This window comes from Babylonia areolata, chromosome 16 (genome assembly GCF_041734735.1).
Source record: "Babylonia areolata isolate BAREFJ2019XMU chromosome 16, ASM4173473v1, whole genome shotgun sequence".
In the NCBI taxonomy this organism is placed as follows: Eukaryota; Metazoa; Mollusca; class Gastropoda; order Neogastropoda; family Buccinidae; genus Babylonia; species Babylonia areolata.
This window is the reverse complement of record NC_134891.1, coordinates 25276092-25299482: the sequence shown is the minus strand read 5'-3', so window position 1 is coordinate 25299482 and position 23391 is coordinate 25276092. Positions and strand designations below refer to the sequence as shown.

General features: G+C 42.5%; 1 protein-coding gene across 2 annotated transcripts; it reads left to right on the top strand.

The window, feature by feature from the left end:
• The first annotated feature begins 266 nt into the window (after positions 1 to 266).
• On the top strand, positions 267 to 15565 carry LOC143290943 (programmed cell death protein 2-like). 2 transcript variants are annotated; one of them, XM_076600516.1, is made up of 8 exons: positions 267 to 763; positions 2020 to 2180; positions 2412 to 2563; positions 3253 to 3647; positions 6261 to 6421; positions 8667 to 8780; positions 13213 to 13361; positions 14924 to 15565. In XM_076600516.1, the coding sequence occupies exons 1-8, from the start codon at positions 677 to 679 to the stop codon at positions 15049 to 15051; spliced, it is 1347 nt and encodes a 448-aa protein (XP_076456631.1). In that variant the 5' UTR covers positions 267 to 676; the 3' UTR covers positions 15052 to 15565. The 2 variants fall into 2 exon arrangements, with proteins under 2 accessions (XP_076456631.1, XP_076456630.1); XM_076600515.1 differs by having other exon boundaries at positions 270 to 763; positions 8664 to 8780.
• Positions 15566 to 23391: the final 7826 nt, after the last annotated feature.

The window sequence follows — 23391 nt, the reverse complement described above, 5'->3', positions numbered from 1 at the left end:
GATACGATGAGATGTTAAAAAAAAAAAAGAAAAAAAGAGAAAGGAATAGAACTGAATATTCATAAATGATGATATTTAAATACAAATATGAACACTCATCATAATGGTTAGTTATATATCATTATGTATTATAAAAAAAAAGATACTTTTGACAAAAGCCTGCGCAATTACACACACACACACACACACACACACACACACTCTCTGTCTGTGTCTCTGTCTCATTCTCTGTCTCTCTCCCTATTTCTCTCTAGCTTTCGAGGGCTGGATGCAAAAAAAAGTCTTGCTTACTACACTACTCTCACACACAAAAAGAAAAGTAAAAAAAAGATATTTAATTTCTCTCTCTTCCGTTTTCCATGGGAAACAATTCCTAGGTGTAATATTTACTGAAGTTATCTCCCTTAATAGTTTTTAAATGGCGCTATTCTTATTTCGCCCAATCTATCTAGCACTGAAATAACATTGATCTAAACAACAGAAAAGACCATAAAAAAGAACCGAACTTTTTAAGTTTTCTTTTAGCACATTTTATGGGACTTGAGATCGCCACCAATTATTTCATTGTTGTAAATATTCGTTAATCTTTAAACAGTACAGGAAAAGAAAGATAACCACGTGGTTTTGTGTACTCCAAAATCTCTGGTTTAGCACTCGAACGTCGAGCACATCAACGATGTCGTTGCTCCTTGGGGTCCCTGATAGACAAGTGAATTCAGACGAAATCACAACCTGGGAAACCAACAAAGTCGGTGGAACACCGGTAAGTGTACAGGTCACACGTTTGCCTTTCTAGAGGTAGACCCAGTCGTGGGCCAGAAAGTGAAACGGAACTTTTGTTCTTTTCGACCTCTTAGTTAAAAACAAGCCGAACCCTTCATACAGTGAACAATAATTCATTGTCCCGATAGCCGTAAAGGGCTATCGGACCTGTAACCTTTTCTATCGTACAGTTAGATCGAGATCTACAAAAAATAATAACAGGACTGTAGGGTAATAAAACTAATATTATTGTTATGGACAACGGTTTTGTTAGCGAAATGCATAGACTTTCTGAGCTGCTAGCGAAAGTGTATAGATTCGAAATTAAATGCTAACAAAATGCTTTCTTTGGGATGGGTTTTTTTGAAGACCTTGAAATGAATGCACAGAACCACCAGGCGAGCCTCGTGGGAAAAATACCAAACAAACACACATGCTCGTGCAACAAATTACTACTACTACTACTTCTTCTTCTTCTAATAATAATAATAATTCATAACTTTTCTATGGTGTGATATCCAGTACTACTTTGGCGAATTAGTTGGACATAACCTGCCGCTCCTCCATCAGATACTCAGGGTATCTGTCCATAATTATAGATGTATTCACAAAACTGCCCCTTCCTATCTCTGTGGTTGCCTTCACAAGTTCACCTCTACACTCCATCTCGCTCACTATGATTGGCTTCGGATCCACTCTGTTTACGCATACCCAGACTCAAACACTTGAGTGTTGGCCGCCGTTCTTTCTCTGTCTCTGGACCTTGTGATTGGAATGAACTTCCTCTTTCGCTTCGTCAAGTCTCCACACTCAGCTCTTTCAACTAATTCAAGTCTGGCCTAAAAACCCACCTCTTCCCAAAATAGCCTCCCTTGCCTGCCCTTCCTTGTCTTTAGTTTCTACAGTTTTAGAGTTATGCATGGGTGTGAATGACTGGTGCGAAAGCGCTTTGATTTGTCTCTGCACAAGATTCAGCGCAATATAAAGACCATTATTATTATAATTAACTGACAGTTCGAAGTTCCTTTACACTGTACACTACAGTCTGTTATATCTTCAATTAGCTGTGACATGGGCGACTCACATGTTTCTTGCACTCATGTACAAGCATGCACACATGTACATTTATGTGTGCACATTAATACACACGCTTGTACATGCACAGCACACACTTGCATGTCACCATGCATGTTCACACATGACACCCTGTTGTCTAATCACTTGTGTTTACAATCCATGTTGCCACCTTTGTTGCAGGACTGGTTTAACCAGAACACACCCTTGCCATGTTGCCCAAAGTGCCAAAGGAAGATGACTCTGGTCACTCAAGTATATTGTCCCCTGTCTGACTCCCCCTTTCACAGATGTCTGCACATCTTTGTCTGTCCAGTGAAGCCTTGTTCCCTGCAGAGTGAGGGGTATGTATGAAGAAATTGCTATTGTCAAATAACCTTTCACATATTATATGTGTAACTTTTTATTATTGTTATTTCTTTTTAATGAAAAAAAATCCACCACACTCTAGCTCTTGCACTAACATACAGCCACATTGTTCATGTTGAAACCACAGTCGTTTAGATATGATTAATATAGATTTTTTAGTTTGATTGACAAGGGTTTTTTTTTTTAAAGGTGTGTTGTTGATGCAGGTGGAGGGTGATACGTACACAGCTGCTTGATGAAAGGTCCAGCCAGCAGGCAGAGGTGAGCGGTGGTGAGGAAGGAGGCTGGACAACAGGTCAAGACGACTGGGGCGTTGACCAGGATGACTGGGGTCAAGACTGTGAGGACTTCGGTCAAGGTTAGACTCTAGTCAGATTCACACACACACACACACACACACACACACACACACAGAGTTCAAATCAAAATATCATATGTTTACTAAAATTAATGTGGTCAAACCACACACACATACACACACACAGACACACAAAACGAATGTGTGTGTATGCGTGACAAGTATGAGTGTGTGCGCACATATCACAATGACACGTGTGTATCACATACTGATACCATACATGCATACACAGACATGCGTGCACACACACATAATCATGTTAACTGTCTATGTTAAACTACAATATATATATATTATTTTGATATATATATATATATATATTATTTTGATAATACTTAAGTTCTGAAATCTGAGTCACACAGACAGATACACAAAATACAGAAACATTTATTTGATGGAAATACAGTTTCTGTTTTGTCCCTCATTCTCTTTCTGTCTCTGGGATACATGTACATACACACATATGTACATACACACACACGTGCACACACACACACACACACACACACACACATACATAGATATCTATATATATATACATATATCCCACTACCTCCTCTCCATAGCCTCCTGCTCCCCGTATCACCATTTGCCATTCATGTCCTCAGTTTCTCTTCTTCGTTGTTTTTCCTTCCTTTCATTCAATTATTTATCCAGTTTCATCATACAAGCAATAATATGACGTGCAGCTGACGACCCTCCCTCAACCCGGCAAGACATGACAGACAGACTGTCGGAGATGCGAATCTCCAACAATCTCCACCCGGCAGCCAGGGACGATGAGGAGTTGCCTCAGTCGGAGTCTTCAGACAGGCATTCACCGAGACCGGGCGAAGGTGACGGCACAGATTCACCAAGCCTCGGTGGAGATGGAGATGTGCCGATGGGAGGGACACCGTTGGAGTGCACAGGTTTCCGTTTCGCCACTGCTGGTGGCGGCAGCGTTGTTGGGGTGGAGCCTTCGGAGGAGGTTGAGGCTGAGGCTGTGGCCGTGGCCATGGATGAGGAGGGACTGCAGAGGATGGTGGGATTGCTGGCTGGCGGGAAGGAGTCTGGGGAGAGTCGTGAGGGCAGCGAGAACACGGTAGTTTTGGTGTTTTGATAGGGTATGGTTTGGTGTATGGTTGTGTGTGTGTGTGTGTGTGTGTGTGTGTGTGTGTGTCCTTCGTGTGTGTGTGTGTGTTTGTGTGTGTCCTCTGTGTGTGTGTGTGTGTGTGTGTGTGTTTGTGTGGAGTCTTCAGTGAGATATTACTTGAAAAAAAAAATTAAGGTTAGATTTGGTTAGATTAGGTTAAATTAGTTTGAATTAAAAGTTTGTATGCATACGTGTGTGTGTGTGCATGTGTGTGTTTGGTGTGTGCGATTATGTGTGTCACAATGTGTACATGAGTCATTGAGTGTGTGTGTGTGTGTATGTGTGTGTGTGTGTGTGTTGGGTGTGTGCGATCATGTGTGTCACAATGTGTGCATGAGTCATTGAGTGTGTGTGTGTGTGTGTGTGTGTGTGTTCCGCGTATGTGGATATGTGTGCATGCATGTGTGGTGTGGTTTGTCATTTTGTTTTTGTTGTTTTTGTTTTTTAATCATTCAAGAACGTAAAGAATAAAAATGCAAAAAAAAAACCCCCCAAAAAAACAAAACAAAACAAAAAAAAATAAAAAGGATCACAGTAGAATCCTTTGTGATGTAGTGCCACTATTGGCCAGTAAAGGAGTGGATTCTGTGGTTTCGGTTAGTAAATTGCTGACACACATTGCAGCTTTTTAGACTTTTTCTTTAAAATGATGGTGAAAGAGCTGAGTACTGGTGCTGCGAGCAACCCTGTGCTGTTTTTTTTTCAGAGTTTTATGTCATGTTTTCGTCACATCTTTGGGAATATATTGCTCTAGTCTAAGAAGTCTTGAATTCTGGAATTTTTATTACGTGATAGTCATACACCATTTAAAAAAATTTTTTTTTAATCTTTATCTATTGATTGAAAGTATTATAACAGTAACTTGAGTATGTACAAACCTTTGGTGGCGAAAATTTCATCTGTTAATTTACACTGCAGATATCGTATTTGTCCGAAGCACATTTGTTATTCTCCATAATTAAGTCAAATTGTATTTTATATATATATATATATATATATATATATGTATAATAGATAGATAGATAGATACCAAGGTGTGCTTGGAAGCAAAATCTGGTTTACTATTCTCTCTCTCCCTCCATCTCTTTCTGGTTGCTCTCTCTTTCTCTCTGTAACTCTCTCTCTGTGTGTTGTAAGTTATATTTATGCACCTATTTATGAGTTGTTTTTTTTTTTTGTCTTTACATAATTTGAAATTTCCCTTTGCAGTGTTATAATTCATGTATATGCTTTTTGCATTGTGGGTGTTCTATTTTCGCTTTATGAGGGTAGGGTGAAAACAAGTCTAATGATTTGCTTATTCCTTTTTTCGCCTGAAAATTAAAAAAAAAAGTTTGTTCATTCACTCCTTCTCACTCTGTATCTCTCTTTCTCTCTCTCTCTCTCCCTCTCTCTCTAGTTTATGCAGCTACTTTCTCCCACTATTTCTCTGTGTTATTTAGATTTTAACCCATTGCTTCATGTTTCACTGCCATCCAATGCCTGTTCTCTGAATCCCCCCCCCCCCCACATCACCCTCTCCCCCAACCCCTCCCGATCCCCCCTGAGCCTCCCCAACCCCCCCAATCTTTCCCACTCCCTCCTCCCATTGCCAGCTTCTTTCTTGCACAACAGTCAGTAGTTTTGACCTGAAGAAGTACACCTCAGGTAAACTTGCATGTATTTTGTATTTCTTTTTATCACAACAGATTTCTCTGTGTGAAATTCGGGCTGCTCTCCCCAGGGAGAGCGCGTCGCTACACTACAGCGCCACCCATTTTTTTTGTATTTTTTACCTGCGTGCAGTTTTGTTTGTTTTTCCTATCGAAGTGGATTTTTCTACAGAATTTTGCCAGGAACAACCCTTTTGTTGCTGTGGGTTCTTCTACGTGTGCTAAGTGCATGCTGCACATGGGACCTTGGTTTATCGTCTCATCTGAATGACTAGCATCCAGACTACCACTCAAGGTCTAGTGGAGGGGGAGAAAATATCGGCGGCTGAGCCGTGATTCGAACCAGCGCGCTCAGATTCTCTTGCTTCCTAGGCGGACGCGTTACCTCTAGGCCATCACTCCACTTCTGGTCAGTGCATCAACAGAAAATGTACAGGAGCATGAAGCTGAAAGCAGTTTATTAAGGGATGTTTTTGTGATTATCCAGTCAAAAAGGCAGTTGGAAGGGTGAAAATTGAGGGATCTTTGTGTGATTACCCAATCAGAAAGGCAGTTTAAAGGCTGAAAAATTAGGAATCTATGTGTGATTACCCAATGAAACAATTTAGAGAATGAATATTAAGGAATCAGTATGATTCCTCAATAAAGAAATAAAAAAAGCAATGTAAAGTGTAAATATTATGGAAACTGTACAATTTAGTCACCTAGTTAACTTAACGTAGTCAAAGCCATCTAGTCAGAGAGGTGGTTTTTACTAAGCCTGTAAGAGAGGTGATTTTTAAGAGTGAAAATGACCAGATCAGAAGGGCAACTTTAAACCAAGACTGTAAGAGTGAACATTGATAATTCAGTCAGGAAGGCAGCTCACAACAGACTGATTGTGTTGGATGAAAATTTTTTTTCTTTTCAGATGACAGATGCAGTGGGAGGAGAAGCGTTTCCAGCGTACTACCTGAACGTGTTTGCCGAGGCAGAGTTGGAGGATGAGATGGCGGATCATGTCGCCACGCTGCTGAAGGACTACCAGCAGAGAGAAGGACCGGAGTTCTCCTCTCGCCTTTCTGCTGCAGGGTAGTTCTCGTTTGTCTGTTTTGGTTCTGCAACAATCGTCTGCACTAAACAACTGGAGTTAATCTGCTTTTAATTACACATACTTAACCGTGACCCAACTAGTGCAGACTCCGGCAGGGGTCTGACATTCCTGTCCTGTGCAAACTACTATCCGCCTATGTGGAGAAAATGAAAGCAACTACGACTGATAACCTCCCGGAAGTAGGTAACCTCCCCTTTGTCCCGCTAGCTAGCGTCCTCTTTTTTCCGGCAGCCATCTCGACACCTGTTCCTGTGCACTGCATACGGCTAAGTTTTTTTTTTCGTATTTTCTATCTGTCTATCGATTCTTTGGAGTCCTTGTCTTCTGTGTTCTGGTTTGTTCATAAAATTCAGGCTTCCCAGGGGCCATATTCAAGACAAAAATCATTTTGCCAGAAGGCAAGTTACCCTTGACATGTGCAGGGACCTGCGGGTCCAGTTTACCTTGAAGGCTAAGTTTTCTTTGAATTCAAGACACACCAAGTACACTCAGGCAGCTAACCAACTGTCTAGAAATAAAAATCCTGGGGATTCCCTTCTGCTCATGCTCTTTTACTTCACACTGCACCCACGAACCTATGAATAGATATGTCCGTGCACTGCACCAGTGTGAAAAACAAAACAAAGATAAGACACAACTTTATTAATAGTCTGTAAATTCACAGAAGTTTTGTCTTTGGCTCGAGTACATGCAGTATCACTCATATCAATCAAGGTCACGAGCATGAACATCCAATAAAACATGAAACACAGTAACGTAAGTAATAAAATCGATGTTGACAATGCAAGAAAATCCACATGTCACTGACACTGAAACACGTGGTAAGCCAACATTCACCAACATAAGTAATAAAATTAATGTTGACAATGCAAGGAAATCCACATGCCACTGACACTGAAACACAAGGTAAGCCAACATTTCATCTCCTGCTTCAGCCTCCTCCACCCACATACATAAACACCTGACCAACACTGCATGTGTCTGTATCTCTCGGGCCTGGTTAACGCCGGGATATCATTATGACAGGAAGCGTAGAGTACAGCCTTGTCACGCAGTCCCAAACCAAAATGGACCTCCATAGCAACATCGTCATCATCATCGTCATCCTCCTCCTTCATCGTCATCAATAGAAACACCAACATAAGTAATAAAATCGATGTTGACAGTGCAAGGAAATCCACATGCCACTGACACTGAAACACAAGGTAAGCCAACATTTCACTTCCTGCTTCAACCTCCTCCACCCACATACATAAACACCCGGTTACACCCCTCCCTCCTAACACATGCACATACATCAGTGCACACAGGCAACAGCAGCGTACCAGCCTTGCCACAGTAGCATGAAGGTGAAAACCTCATAGAAAACATAATTAATTACACATACTTAACCGTGACCCAACTGGTGCAGACTCCGGCAGGGGTCTGACATTCCTGTCCTGTGCAAACTACTATCCGCCAATGCGGAGAAAACGAAACTACGGCCGATAACCTCCCGGAAGTAGGTAACCTCCCCTTTGTCCTGCTGGCTAGCGCCCTCTTTTTCCGGCAGCCATTATGACTCCTGTTCCTGTGCTCTCCATACGGCTAAGTTTTTTTTCTCATATTTTCTGTCTGTTTGTCGATTCTTTGGCATTCTTGTTTTTTGTCAAATTTTGTCTTCAATTGCTATAATATTTTTCAATAATAATATAATATTTTATTTTTTATATAACGCTATAATACAAGCATAAGCAAGCTGTAAGCGCTTTACAATCTAGTACCTAAAGTGAAGCAAGAAAGTATATAAAAAAAATAGAAGAAACATAAAACAGAATCATTAATATTCTGAAAACACAGTGCATAAAACTCACAAGGTAACATACTATCAATGCTACAACTGTTACACTCCAACACTCACATTAAAACCCACACACAGACACACACATGATTAAACGGCTGAGATGACAGCAAATTTTCACTTAAAATACATACATGTAAAAAGGAACATAATTGTAATCTGCATGCCACAGATTTTTTGTAAAAATTGTAAAATGAAATTTTGGATAAAAAGGTAAAAGGGGTAAAAAATCGGGTCATTCTCCCTTTCGAACCACACCACCACCACCATCCATCTACCCACCCCCATTCTCTCTACTCCCCCATCACACACACTCACATTGCCATGGGCCTGGGACGACAGCACTGTTGATCATAGCGGGGAAATTTGTGTGTCACCAGCAGCGGTCAGCAGGGAGGGAGCACGGAGACGTACGACAAAACAGAAGTCAAACACGGCGACAGGCAGTGCTACAAGTTCATCAAGAGACTTCAGGCCTGTCCTCAGCAGTGCATCAGGTAGGAGGAGGGGCCTGGGAAAGGATTGGGATTGAGAGAACAAGGTGAGCTTAAGAGTTGTTAGGGGTGTGGGGGAGAGGGGGGTGGGGGGGGGGAGAGGGGGGTGGGTAGCTGTGGGAAGGAGCTGGGGAGTGGGTGGGTGAGGATCATCCGGTTGTGTTAGTGTTATCAGGTAAGTTGACACTTTTGTTTTATTTCGTTGTTCACAGAACAAAGTTACACCCTTACAGTTCCTAGAGTATCGGTGATGGTGGTAGGAGTAGCAATAATCGAATGACACACTTTTTTTTTTTAGAAGAAAAAGGAAAAAGAATAAGAGAAGAAAAAAAAAATCCTCTGACCAGCTGTGTGTACTAAGGGCGGAACTGAGCACAAAATAAAACAGAAAAGAGCACAGGAGCAGGAGTCATGATGGTTGCCGGAAAAAGAGGGCGCTAGTCAGGGGGGCAAAGGGGACGTTACCTACTTCCGGTAGGTTATCGGCCGTAGCTACTTCCGTTTTCTCCGCATAGGCGGGTAGTAGTTTGCAAAGGACAGGAATGTCAGACCCCTGCCGGAGTCTGCACTAGTGGGCCACAGTAAGTATGTTATTTAAATGTAATTTTAATTACACATACTTAACCGTGACCCAACTAGTGCAGACTCCGGCAGGGGTCTGACATTCCTGTCCTGTGCAAACTATCCGCCCATGCGGAGCAGACGAAACTACGGCCGATAACCTCCCGGAATGTCAGACCCCTGCCGGAGTCTGCACTAGTGGGCCACAGTAAGTATGTTATTTAAATGTAATTTTAGATAGAAAATTTCCTTTTAATCACACATACTTAACCATGACCCACTGGCGCAGACTCTGGCAGGGGTCTGGATTCCTGTCCTGTCCAAACTACTAGTCCGCTATGCGGAGAAATCGAAACAAGCTGTGGCAAATAGCCTCCCTTGGTAGGTACCTCCCTTGTGTTACTGGAACCAGCGTCCTCTTTTCTGGCAGCCATCTTGGATTTCCTGACCTGTCCAACATTTGCGGCAATTTTTTATTTATTTATTTATTTTTTTTTTAATTTGATACATTTCTGTCCTTTCATTGACTCCTTGTCTTTGCCATGTAACCATGTTTTCAAACAGGATACACGACTGTGTCAATCCTTGGTGCTTTGATTGTTGTCACGTGTGGAGTGATGGCCTAGAGGTAACGCGTCCGACTAGGAAGCGAGAAAATCTGAGCGCGCTGGTTTGAATCACAGCTCAGCCGCCGATATTTTCTCCCCCTCCACTAGACCTTGAGTGGTGGTCTGGGCGCTAGTCATTCGGATGAGACGATAAACCGAGGTCCAGTGTGCTAGCATGCACTTCGCGTACGTAAAAGAACCCACAGCAACAAAAGGGTTGTTCCTGGCAAAATTCTGAAGAAAAATCCACTTCGATAGGAAAAAACAAATAAAACTGCACGCAGGAAAAAAAAAAAGAAAAAAAAGGGTGACGCTGTAGTATAGCGGCGCGCTCTCCCTGGGGAGAGCAGCCCGAATTTCACACAGAGAAATCTGTTGTGATAAAAAAGCAATACAAATACAAATACAAATACAGTCCTGGTTTCTGTCACTTCTCTGCTGATGCACAGGCCAGCCATGAATCCCTGCAGCTTTTGAACAACAGCTTCTCTGTTCTGTTAGTCCCCGTCTGTCCGTGGGCCTCACACCTGTGCATTGCGCTGTGTGAGACAGACCGACCTCATGTCTGACCCTGCAAGGCTGGAGGGCTTTCCTTGACAAGTCTGACCCTTGTGGTGAACTGGCTGAAAAGTACACTGGCCACCCTGCCCCCTGTGCGTCTCTTCACTGACTGGCATCGTACTGCGCTCACGCTCTTGACGACTTACCTGGTCACCCCCCTGACAACTTACCTGGTCACCCCTGACAACTGGTCACCCCTAACTGGTCACCCCTGACAACTTACCTGGTTACCCCTGACAACTGGTCACCCCTGACAACTTAACTGGTCACCCCTAACTGGTCACCCCTGACCAACTTACCTTGTCACCCCCCTGACAACTTACCTGGTCACCCCTGACAACTTAACTGGTCACCCCTAACTGGTCACCTCTTACAACTTAACTGGTCACCCCTAACTGGTCACCCCCCTGACAGCTTAACTGGTCACCCCTAACTGGTCACCCCTTACAACTTAACTGGTCACCCCTAACTGGTCACCCCTTACAACTTAACTGGTCACCCCTGACAACTTAACTGGTTACCCCTAACTGGTCACCCCCCTGACAACTGGTCACCCCCCTGACAACTTAACTGGTCACCCCTAACTGGTCACCCCCCTTACAGCTTAACTGGTCACCCCTAACTGGTCACCCCTTACAACTTAACTGGTCACCCCTGACAACTGGTCACCCCTAACTGGTCACCCCTGACAACTTAACTGGTCACCCCCCTGACAACTTAACTGGTCACCCCTGACAACTTAACTGGTCACCCCTAACTGGTCACGCCCCTGACAACTTACCTGGTTACCCCTGACAACTGGTCACCCCTGACAACTTAACTGGTCACCCCTAACTGGTCACCCCCCTGACAACTTACCTGGTTACCCCTGACAACTTAACTGGTCACCCCTAATTGGTCACCCCTGACAACTTAACTGGTCACCCCTGACAACTTAACTGGTCACCCTGGACAACTTAACTGGTCACCCCTAACTGGTCACCCCTGACAACTTAACTGGTCACCCTGGACAACTTAACTGGTCACCCCTAACTGGTCACCCCTGACAACTTAAACGGTCACCTCTAACTGGTCACCCCTGACAACTTAAACGGTCACCTCTAACTGGTCACCCCTAACTGGTCACCCCTGACAACTTAAACGGTCACCTCTAACTGGTCACCCCTAACTGGTCACCCCTGACAACTTAAACGGTCACCCCTAACTGGTCAACCCTAACAAATTATGCAGCCTGGTCACAACTTAACTGGTCACAACTTACCTGGTCACCCCTGACAACTTACCTGGTCACCCCTGACAACTTTTTTTTTTTCCCGGACTTTCTTGGGTCGACCACCGTTTTATTTTGTATATGAATTCATTATAACAATTCAGAGTAGATGGAAAAGAAAGGGGAAAAAACAAAGAAAGAAAAAAAAAAAAGAATACAGTGTACATTAACAATAACATCGTCATCATAAGTCATTATACTTATAATATATTGTTCTATCAATTTGGTCAAGGTGGACACATTTTCATCATGTGTAACAGTGCAGTTTTATAACATATAATAGACATTATATTTAGCATTGGCATGGACACTTTGCTTAGCTAACGTAATGTGGAAAGAACACAACCCACACATGCGATATCTTATGTATGAACACATTTCCTCTAGTTTTCTATACGTGATTATATAAAACACCCATTACACAGTCATGTTAAACATTACTGACAACTTACCTTTCACATGGCGTTGCAGTACAGACAGTCTTGCTTGTGCAGTCCAAGCTGTGAGGTGCTTCATTGATGCTGCCGGGTAGGTGGGGCCCAGGGCCAGTGCTGACTGACAGCTTTGTGCTGTAGTGTCCCTGTCCATGGCAGGCACAATAGGCGATTGGGTATAGTACCATTGGACTTTTCGTCTCCAGCATTGGGTATAGTACTATTGGACTTTTCATCTCCAGCATTGGGTATAGTACTATTGGACTTTTCATCTCCAGCATTGGGTATAGTACTATTGGACTTTTCGTCTCCAGCATTGGGTATAGTACTATTGGACTTTTCATCTCCAGCATTGGGTATAGTACTATTGAACTTTTCATCTCCAGCATTGGGTATAGTACTGTTGGACTTTTCATCTCCAGCATTGGGTATAGTACTATTGGACTTTTCATCTCCTGCATCCATGAACTCATGGATCAAACCCTGTCCGTGTCTGGTGAGTTGAGGGTGCAGATATTTTCAGTACCCCAGATCAGCCTCTGCCAATTTCTACCAATTTCTGTAATGCCAGAATTCCCTTCATGTCGTTAATGCACGCAGGAGATCAAACACGCATGTATAAAACAAGGATTTCAAGGATAATCCTGTTAAGACTGATAGGTTGTAGAAACAGGAACATGCTCAGCAGGCACATGCACGCACACAGGAATGCATACTTCCACGCAGGCTCCCACAGGCACACACAAAAATTGGGGTGTGTCCACCTGAATTGGAGGACACACCAACCGTTTGAAACAACAGGTGAATGTGCGTTTGAGGTCACAAACACATTGCAGTATTTTTCTCTCCCTCTTGACTGATGTGGGGGGCTTCCTTTGGGATTTTCTTTTTCTTTTCTTTTCTAGCGAGTTCGGGTTCACATTTTCATTTTCTTTTCATTTCTTTTTTTTTTACATTAAAGAAAAAATCATCCTGTAAGTGTGTGACTGACACGCCCTCAGGTACCAGTGGAACGGGTCCCCCTTGCTGATGAGCAAAGCGAGCGCGCCACTGGCAGCAGGCAGGTGCGAGCAGTGCCAGGCGCCACGTCTGTTTGAACTCCAGCTTGTCCCACCCCTCATACCACTGCTCAAGTTTCCCGCACAATCAGGTGAGAGCTTTGGCTGCCAGAGTAGGTGCCCTTCCCAACCACCTCAACCCCCCATCCTTTCCCCCTGGGTGGTGGGGTGTTATTTCTGGAGGTGTGGTGATTATGGTTATGTGTATAGAAAGGGTATGATTATTGATGATAGCTGTGGTTATATAGAAAGTGTATTATTTTTGGAGGATGAGTTTGGTATATGTAAAGAAAGGTTGGTTGTTTTTTTTTTATTATGGTTGCAGTGGTTTATGTGGGGAAAGGGTATTATTTTTGGAGGTGTGGTGGGAAAATGTAAAGAAATTGTATTATTTTTTTTTTATGGTTGCAGTGGTTATGTAGAGAAAGGGTTTGGGAGGGTGTGGTGGGTATATGTATATATACTGTAGCCCCCCGTTCTTTGGAATCAACTTTCTCAGCCTCTCCGTCACTCATCTTCGCTGCAGTCTTTCAAATCCAGTCTGAAGACCCACCTTTTCCCCCTCCTGAATAATTCTCAACAACTTACCTATCTCTTTTCCAGTATGAACTAAAATGACTATCAGTGAGTTTGTAAGTTTGAGAGTTTCAGAATTTGTAGGTTTTATTTTTGATTGTGTACTATTTAGTATTGTGTACTATGACTTGTGTGTGTGCGTGCGTGCGAACGTGCCTGTGTGTGTTGTGTGTGTGTTTGGGGGCGTGGGAGGGGGCGGGGGAGGGGTTTGAATGATTTAATAATGTTTTGTTTCTTCAAATTCTTGTGTTCAATTTTTCCTGTTTGATATTCATGTGTGTGTGTGTGTGTGTGTGTGTGTGTGTGTGTGTGTGTGTGTGTGTGTCACTGTGTGTGTGTGTGTGTGTGTGTGTGTGTGTGCTTTTTTTTATTTTTTATTTGTAAACACCTAGGGCTTAGTTTCAAGATGAGGTATAAATGCTCATAATAATGATGATGATAATATATGTATAGAAAAATTGTTATTTTTGATGGTTGCTGTGGGTATGTAGAAACGTTATTATTCTCAGGTTACTGTTTATATTACTGTGTGTTCAGAACTAAATATCCAACAGGTTACTGTTTATTATTATATTGCTCTGTGTTCAGAATGAGATCTGCATCAGGTTACTGTTTATTATTAATCTGTGTTCAGAACCAAACATGCACCAAGTTACCGTTTCTTTTTGCTATGTGTTTCGAATCAGACATCAAAAAGGTTGCCATTTATCATTTACTGCTCTGTATTCAGAACCAAACATCATTCAGATTACTGTTTATTATTTATTGCTCTGTGTTCAGAACCAAACATCAACCAGGTTGCCATTTATTATTTACTGCTCTGTGTTCAGAACCAAACATCATCCAGGTTGCCATTTATTATTTATTACTCTGTGTTCAGAACCAAACATCCACCAGGTTGCCATTTATTATTTACTGCTGTGTTCAGAACCAAACATCATCCAGGTTTCCATTTATTATTTATTACTCTGTGTTCAGAACCAAACATCCACCAGGTTACCATTTCTTTTTGTTCTCTGTTCCGAATCAAACGTCCACTGATTGCTCGCCATTGATTATTTACTGCTCTTGTGTTCAGAACCGCAGGTGGAGTTTGGCACCGTGCTGGTGTACACGTGCAGTCGCAGCTGTTGGTCCGTCAGCGAGACGTGCAGAGAGGAGGTGGCGCTGCTGCAGCATGACCCTGATCAGCACCTGTTCAAGTGACCCCCCCCCACTCCCCGGCTTCCTATGACCCTTCAGGCTTCCTGTGACCCTCCCGGCTTCCTGTGACCCCTCCCGGCTTCCTGTGACCCTCCTGGTTTCCTTTGACCCTCCCGGCTTCCTGTGACCCTCCTGGCTTCCTGTGACCCTCCCAGCTTCCTGTGACCCTCCTGGCTTCCTGTGACCCCTCCTGTGACCCTCCCGGCTTCCTGTGACCCTCCCAGCTTCCTGTGACCCTCCCGGCTTCCTGTGACCCTGTGGCTTCCTGTGACCCTCCCGGCTTCCTGTGACCCTCCCGGCTTCCTGTGACCCTAGCAGCTTCCTCCGAACTTCCTATGACCCTCCCGACTTGCTGTGATCGTCCCAGCTTCCTGCCGCTAGCTCCTGTCCTCTGTTGTGCAGGACTGAGGGGCTGTAGCGTTTGAACGACAGAGCAAAGAGATGAAGAAGAGAATGATTGAGTGATGGAAGGAACAGTTGAATAAGTGTGAATAAAGCTGACAGCTTGAGTGGTATCTTTGATTGGTTGTAGGAGTGGTTTTTTTTGGTGGTTGTTTTTCTGTGGGAAAAAGAGGGACAGAGAGAGAGTCTTTATGTCTTTGCTTGCATATGTTGTGAAGACACACATTCACACATACACCCACACATGCATAACAGATATGCACCAAACATGCAGTTTCACAGATATGAAAGCAGAAACAGAAACAGGAATATTGTAATTGATTGAAACTGAATTGTTTGGTGCAGCTTCCTTGGCACAAAAATTGGCCATTTCATTACCACGAAGATTAGAATGTCCAGGAACCCACAAGAGTGAAATGTCAGAACCTTGCATAATTAACCGGTGGATTAAATACAAAATTTCGTACATGATATCTGCTCGTTCAGATGAAGATTGATTATTTAAAGCCATCAGTGCTGATTTTGAATACACACACACACACACAAACACACACACACACACACACGCGAAGAGTCATTCAGAAAGTTTATTTCATCAAGTCTGTTCCCAGATCATCTTTTCTTGTTCTTTTTTTTTTTTCTGGCAAGAAATCTGACAGACATGTTTCCACATCCTAGAAATAAATAATTATGAATTCCAAAGTCACATGACAAAATAATTAAATCAATTAATTTTTCATCCTTAACATTATCTCTTTTGGCACATTGCCCTATTTTTCGGACACGATTCTGACACACCATCCACATAATCACATGATGAACCAAACACTTCACCTCCATCCTCACCCAACTCTGGCATTCAGCATACAGAAAACATAATGCTGAGTCAGTAAACTGGACAGGCCATACAAACATTTTGTTCGCTCTGACGATTCAACATAAATAAATAACACATGAAAAGATTATTATCAAAACACATTGAAAGATAATTATATTGTCAACCTCACACATTCAAGTCGTGAAGACGGAACACATGCTAGATATTGAACAAGACACAAGAGAAAAATGTTTTTTTGAGAAACAGATCTTGCGCATGGGTATATAAGGATAGAACGGAAAAAAGGTAAATGCGCATGAATATGTACATAATGCCAACGCACACTTAGCCTACACATGGTGGACATGAATGGTTATAGAGTTATCTTTGCAGACGGTCGTATCTATATAACATAATTATAATCCAAAAGACAAACTTGTGCGCATATCACACACACACACACACACACTTACATCAAATTGGGAAGAGATGGGAGCGGGAGGATCAGGCAAGGTGATGGGCGACCGAGCAAACATATTTTCACAATTCATGAGGATTGGAAATGCCTGTTTTTGAGGTTATGTAACTGAAACTAAGAATTAATCATTCTTCATATGTGGAAAAATCGTTATCTGCACTATTCCTCAGCAATTTTTTCGGATTATTTTGGCAGGCTTTTAGCATGTGTATGAAGTTTGACAGTTTTATACTGATTTCACACATTTAATCCTCTGCATATATGTATCATTTGTGAAATGTTTTCGAATATGCTTGCATTGGCGATCTGTTGGTGTTGTATGAGCAAGTTAGTGAGCGTGAAATGGGGGCAGGTGTGGTGTATTTGCGCAAGAACGTGTGTATCTATACGTATGTGTGTATATACGCGCGTGTATGAATGTGTGTATGAAAGTGTGTGTGTGTGTCCAGCCCAAAACTCCGCTTACATCACAAGATTGACATAAGGTTACAGTTGAGACCACAGGAAAGTGAGAGCTGTATTATCAATGGTTTCTAAATTGTGATGGGAAATCATTTACAGCTTAGTCTTTTGTGAAGGACAATAACTCTCAAACTAAGAGGCAAAATTGCACTGGCTCTTAGTGCTGCAGCCTTGGGGTGGCTAGTTGGCCTTTAGGAAAGGACCATCCCAACACTGACTGTTCTAAAGCCCTCTTGGCCCAGAGATTTGGGGAGGGGAGGGGTGGGTGTAACTTGGACATGACACTCCACGAAAATCAAACGCTAGCCTGTATGATCGAAGTCCGCCACAACTGTATGAATGGAGATATAGTTTTTTTTTGTTTTGTTTTGTTTTGTTGGTTTTTTTTTGTTGTGGTTTTTTGTTAGCTGATTTATTTTGTCGTTGTGAAGCATGCTTTTAAATCAAAGCAGAAACTGTTTAGTTTTCTCCCTCCCCCCTATTCCCCCCCCCGCCCCCGCCCCCCTCCTCCCCCCCCCTCCTCTCTCTCATGTGCCTGTAATAAAAGGCATCCATGCAGATTACATACCCTTATGCGCGCATTTCAGGGAAACATCTTTGAATTCAGAAAGTACATCACAATAAAAACGAGCGCGCGTGCGCGCACACACACAGAGATTTAACCAACAGCAAAGTAACGTGTCTGGTTTTGTTCTGTTGTGGGTGACTTGAAAAAGAAGTAAAACGTTATCATTGTCCATGTTCCCAAAAGTCTTGGAACAAAAGTTCTCCTGTGACCAGAGAGTACCCAAAACCTGAACTATTGTAGGTAGTGGTTGCTGTATTTTTGCTTTCTTTTATTTCACTTTATTTTTGGTTTTACAATAGTTTTTGAGTAATGAAAGAGTTCGCGAAACTGTTGTGGAGTGCTTGTTCTGTGTGTTTATTTTATTTCATTTTTTATCATATATTTTTTTTTTTTCATTATTGCAGATTTATCATCATTATTAGTACTGTGTGCATGGTGTGCTAATCATTGCTTATATGTATTTTGCTAAAAAGTGACGCATTTCACACACATATCGTCAAAAAAAAAATTATACACACACATGTATATATATATATAAAAGATTATGACATTTAGAAGGATTTACATGTGAAAAAAAAAGTTAAATATAAACTTTCTGGCGTGACTGTACAAGGGACATAACCCCAGCACAGTTGACCTGACGGTACAAGGGAAATTACCCCCAGGACAGGTGACAACAAAACGGTTCCCATGTCCCAAACCAATCCACTCAGTAAAAACAACGAACAGCTTGGTTTGTCCATTTTCATTCATTAAAAACAAAAACAAAAAACAAAACAAAAAAAGCAACAACAAAAAACAAAAACCAACCCTAAAATCGGTCTATAAAATCAATTCAAAAGCAAATCGAGCAAAATGTTCTGATCATAACTGTCAATACTCAAAAGAAAAGAGAGAGAGAAAAAAATTCTGTGAGAAAAACAGAGGGTCTTCTATTTTACATTTTGAACAACAACAACAACAACACACACACACACACACACACTTTGTCAATTTTTCTCTCCAAACAATAGTCATGGCCAATACTCAAATTGCAGCATACACAAAATAGTGATATAGTGACACTATCTCTCCCCACACACCACGCCCCTATTTATTGCTTTTTTTTCTCTACATAGCAACCATCGGTATGCACGAGGATGATGGTGATAACGCTATGATATACTTTTTTTTTACAGGGCTGTACTGATCTGCTTTCTCCTTCAAGTGAACAGAATATGGATACTTATATAGCGCCTATCCTCGGTCAGAGACCAAGTTCTAAGTGCTTTACAAACACGTGGTCATTTGCACAACAGGCTGCCTACGTGGGTAGAGCCGACTGACGGCTGCTACTGGGCCGCTCATCGTTCGTTTCCTGTGTCATTCAGTCAGATTTCAGGCACGCACACATACACGTTCAGACAGACATGTAACATTTTACGTGTATGACCGTTTGGTTTATTTACCCCGCCATGTAGGTAGCCATACTCGGTTTTCTGTGGTGTGCGTGCTGGGTATGTTTTTGTTTCCATAACCCACTGAACCCTGACATGGATTACGCTAGTTGTTGGCGTAGTGGTAACACGTCCGCCTAGGAAGCGACTGTAAACAGAGTTCCCGTGTGCAGCATGCAATTAGCGCACGTTAAAGAACCAACGGTAGCAAAAGAGTTGTTCCTGGGATAATTCTGTGGAAAAATTCCATTTTAATAGGAAAACAAATAACACTGCAGACAGAAAAAAAAAAAAAAAACCCGAAAAATGTGTGGCACTCTCAGTGTAGCGACGTGCTCTCCCTATTATAAGGAGAGCAACCCGAATTTAACAGAGAAATATGTTGTGACAAAATAGTAATACAATATAATACAACACAATGGCTCACACGTCTAGAAGTGAAAGGTGTAGTGGCTGGTATATCCAGAAGATAAAGGTATGGTAGATCTCGCATATAAAATGTAAAGGCTTAGTAGCTGACATATAAAAGCTAAAAGGCATTGAATGAAAATCGATCGGCTTCGAATCATTTCGATCAAAACCATTTCATTATAAAAACCTGTTATTGTTCTGATAATTTCAGATTGATCTAATGCCAGATGAAAGCTAAACAAGAGAGGCAAGGCCTTCAAGACTCACTTGTGATACATTTAAAAAACAAAACAAAACTTTTTTATGTATTGAGTATAATTTCAAAATGTAATGTTTAAGATGAGAAAGATCAGTTTAAAAAGACTCACTTGTGATACATTTAAAAAACAAAACAAAACTTTTTATGTATTGAGTATAATTTCAAAATGTAATGTTTAAGATGAGAAAGATCAGTTTAAAGCAAATTAACTCCCCTAGCATTAATTACAGAGTAATTTCCCTTTTTTACTATCTGCACCAAAACGTTTGCAAAATAAATAAAACTTCCATGCTTAGCAAAATAAGTTCCTGTTTGAACAAAAAATGATAACAATGACTGCTCTTGTTGTTGGGTCAGAATATTAGATCAAAGTGCCAAGTTTAGGGAATACAAAAAATATAAATATAACAGTAAATGCAGCTATCAATGCTTACTGTCATCCAAAACACTATTCAGTAATGTTCTTCAACGGCTATCAATGCTTACTGCCATTACAAACACTATTCAATAATGTTCTTCAACAGCTATCAATCCTTACTCTTTAGTCTAGGTTTGGCTTGTTGTTTATTACTTATGCTCAGAGCGAACCGTGAAGGCTCATGGAAGGTTGTGATACAGTTAATCTTGTGCACACAATAATCTGAACAGAAAAAAAGAGTACATTAAAACAATCATTCAAAGAAAACCCCCCCAAAAAAAACCCACATCAAAACCCTACATTAAATGAATAAATTCATTATAACATACGAATTGAAGTTTTGACGGGCGCAATAGCCGTGTGGTTAAAGCGTTGGACTGTCAATCTGAGGGTCCCGGGTTCGAATTACGGTGACGGCGCCTGGTGGGTAAAGGGTGGAGATTTTTACGAACTCCCAGGTCAACATATGTGCAGACCTGCTAGTGCCTGAACCCCCTTCGTGTGTATATGCAAGCAGAAGATCAAATACGCACGTTAAAGATCCTGTAATCCATGTCAGCGTTCGGTGGGTTATGGAAACAAGAACATACCCAGCATGCACACCCCCGAAAACGGAGTATGGCTGCCTACATGGCGGGGTAAAAACGGTCATACACGTAAAAGCCCACTCGTGTGCATACGAGTGAACGCAGAAGAAGAAGAAGAAGAATTGAAGTGAAAAGAATAAGTTATGAAGGCAAATAACCAAACAAATGTATCAGCCACACAGAGCTAAACATACATTATGCTAATCATATGCAAGATAGATTGCAATCACGATTTTATTTCTTAATGTTTGTGGTGTTTGTTGTCGTTGTTGGTGTGTCATTGCTTTTTTTTTTTTCTTTAGGGGTGGGTTTTTTTGTGTTTTTTTTTGCATCACCATTTTGCAAAGAACCAGGATTTTTTTTTTTTACACAACCGACAGACCTGGAGGAATCTGATGAACATTTCTTCAGTCCGTCGCCCTAGTGACTATACACAGAGTTGAGGGTACTTTCGCAGGCCTGCTGCATGCGAGACCTTTCTGCACAGTCTGTCTCCAGGCTGACCGTTCGAGGGCTGTTGCTTCCCAGTTGTTCTGGTCGATGTTCAAGGCTTTTAAGGTCCCTCTTGCACACGTCTTTGAATCACAGCTGTGGTCTGCCTGTGGGACGTTTTCCCTGCACAAGTTCTCCGTAGAGGAAGTCTTTAGGGATCCGTCCGTCGTCCATGCGCACGACATGGCCGAGCCAGCGCATACGTCTCTGTCTCAGCAGCGTGTACATGCTGGTGCATCCAGCTCTTTCCAGGTCTTTCCAAGTTCGAAGAGACACTCGCTCAGCAGCACGAGGAAAAGAGAATGAGAAGAAAGACTGCAGCCCAGGCAGACAGACCAGCGTCAGACTTCATCTGTGCCCTCTGCCACAGGAACTGTCATTCCCGCGTCGGACTGGCCAGCCACACCCGACAGCTGTACCAGAATAAACACCTAGAGCGCAACTCCATAGTCTTCCGATGCCTATCGATGCATGCGAGATTCAAGACAACGACACCACTTAATAACAACACCACCAACACCACCAGCAGACGGATGGGATGACTTATTTCATATACAATGCAAGGGACAGTAAATTACAAGAGATTAAGTACTCTGCAAACAATCCAATGAACTAATGTAAGAGTAACTGTTTAGAAAGCAGTTCAACACCCGACCCAGGATAAGTCATCACCAAATATTTTAATGGTGTGCAAGTCTTTGGCAAAACTCTTTCTGAATGGAAAAAAAAAGAAAGAAAAAAAGCACAAGTGCATGCACGTAAACGCAAACACAGAAACACACACCTGCACACACATACTGTCTCTCTCGGATACCCCCCCCCCCCCACTCCCACCCGAAATATCCCCCGCACACGCACACACACACATACACACTTGCGCACGCACACACACAAACACTCACTCTCGCACGCGCACTCAAACTCACTCTGTCTCCAACTCCGACATGATTTCTCTAATACTGTCTTCCTCATACTGTTTCTCTTGCACATTTCCTCTCTCTCTCTCCTCTCTCTCTGTCTCTCTCACTTACAACACACACACACATACACACACGCGCGCGCACAATTTATACGCCGGTTTTGTTTCGTTGATTTACTTGTGTTCAATCCCTTTTTTGTGTGCCGGGTCTTATTTTCAAGACCGAAGTACAACCAGCATACTCCAGAGCCGCTTGCATGGAATCGATGATCAAAAAACATTTTTTCCCTTATTTTTTTTTTTCTGGCCATTGACAAAGTGGCTCAGGTGACTGTCGGACCTTTCAACAGCAGCTGACGCGATAAAGGGTGACATTCGAGTCGCATTCTGCGCTTGTATGTGTTGACGATTTCCTGTAAACGGTACGTGTGGTATCTTATTAACTCACTCAGTACGGCCAGTCCTCTCTTCTCCTCTACGCAGACCCCTCGGATGCCCAGTGGGTGTCTGAATGACCCAACCTTTAGCTTCCGTCGTCAGAATTGTGGTATTCTTTGTCAACATTCACGTCTTCAGTATAAGAGCGTTCCGCTTGCAATATTTTGATGATGGTAATTGGGATGAAACGCTGTTAACGTCGTCTCTTTTGCCGTTCGTATGGAGAGAGTTAAAACATGACACAAAAACCATGCAAAACCCATAACGGCGACTCGGGCATGCGCGCGCGCGCGCACCCTTCCCCCCCTCTCCGCACCCCTCCACACACACACACACACACACACACACATCAACTGAAACCCAGCATCACAAACGACTGTCGCTAAAGCGAGGAGAAAGAGAACGAGAGAGGAAAAAAACACGTCACATGTACGTCATGATGAGGCGGGCGTCACAACCAACTGACGTCACAGCGAAGACGAAAGAGGAAGAGAAAACACGTCACATGTTGTACGAAGTCACGGTGAGGCGAGCATCACAACCAGCTGACCTTCACAGCGTGGAGGCAAGAGAGAGAGAGAGAGAGAGAGAGTGAGAGAGAGAGAGAGAGAGATCCCCCCCCAAAAAAACAACAACAAACCCCAAACAAAAACGCG

What these genes read in the sequence shown, in the direction of transcription:
- LOC143290943 (XM_076600515.1), top strand. Translation starts at nt 677, where the DNA reads ATGTCGTTGCTCCTTGGGGTCCCTGATAGACAAGTGAATTCAGACGAA. An exon ending in ACAAAGTCGGTGGAACACCG is followed by an intron (nt 764 to 2,019) that starts GTAAGTGTACAG and finishes CCTTTGTTGCAG; the next exon opens with GACTGGTTTAACCAGAACAC. An exon ending in CTGTGAGGACTTCGGTCAAG is followed by an intron (nt 2,564 to 3,252) that starts GTTAGACTCTAG and finishes TATGACGTGCAG; the next exon opens with CTGACGACCCTCCCTCAACC.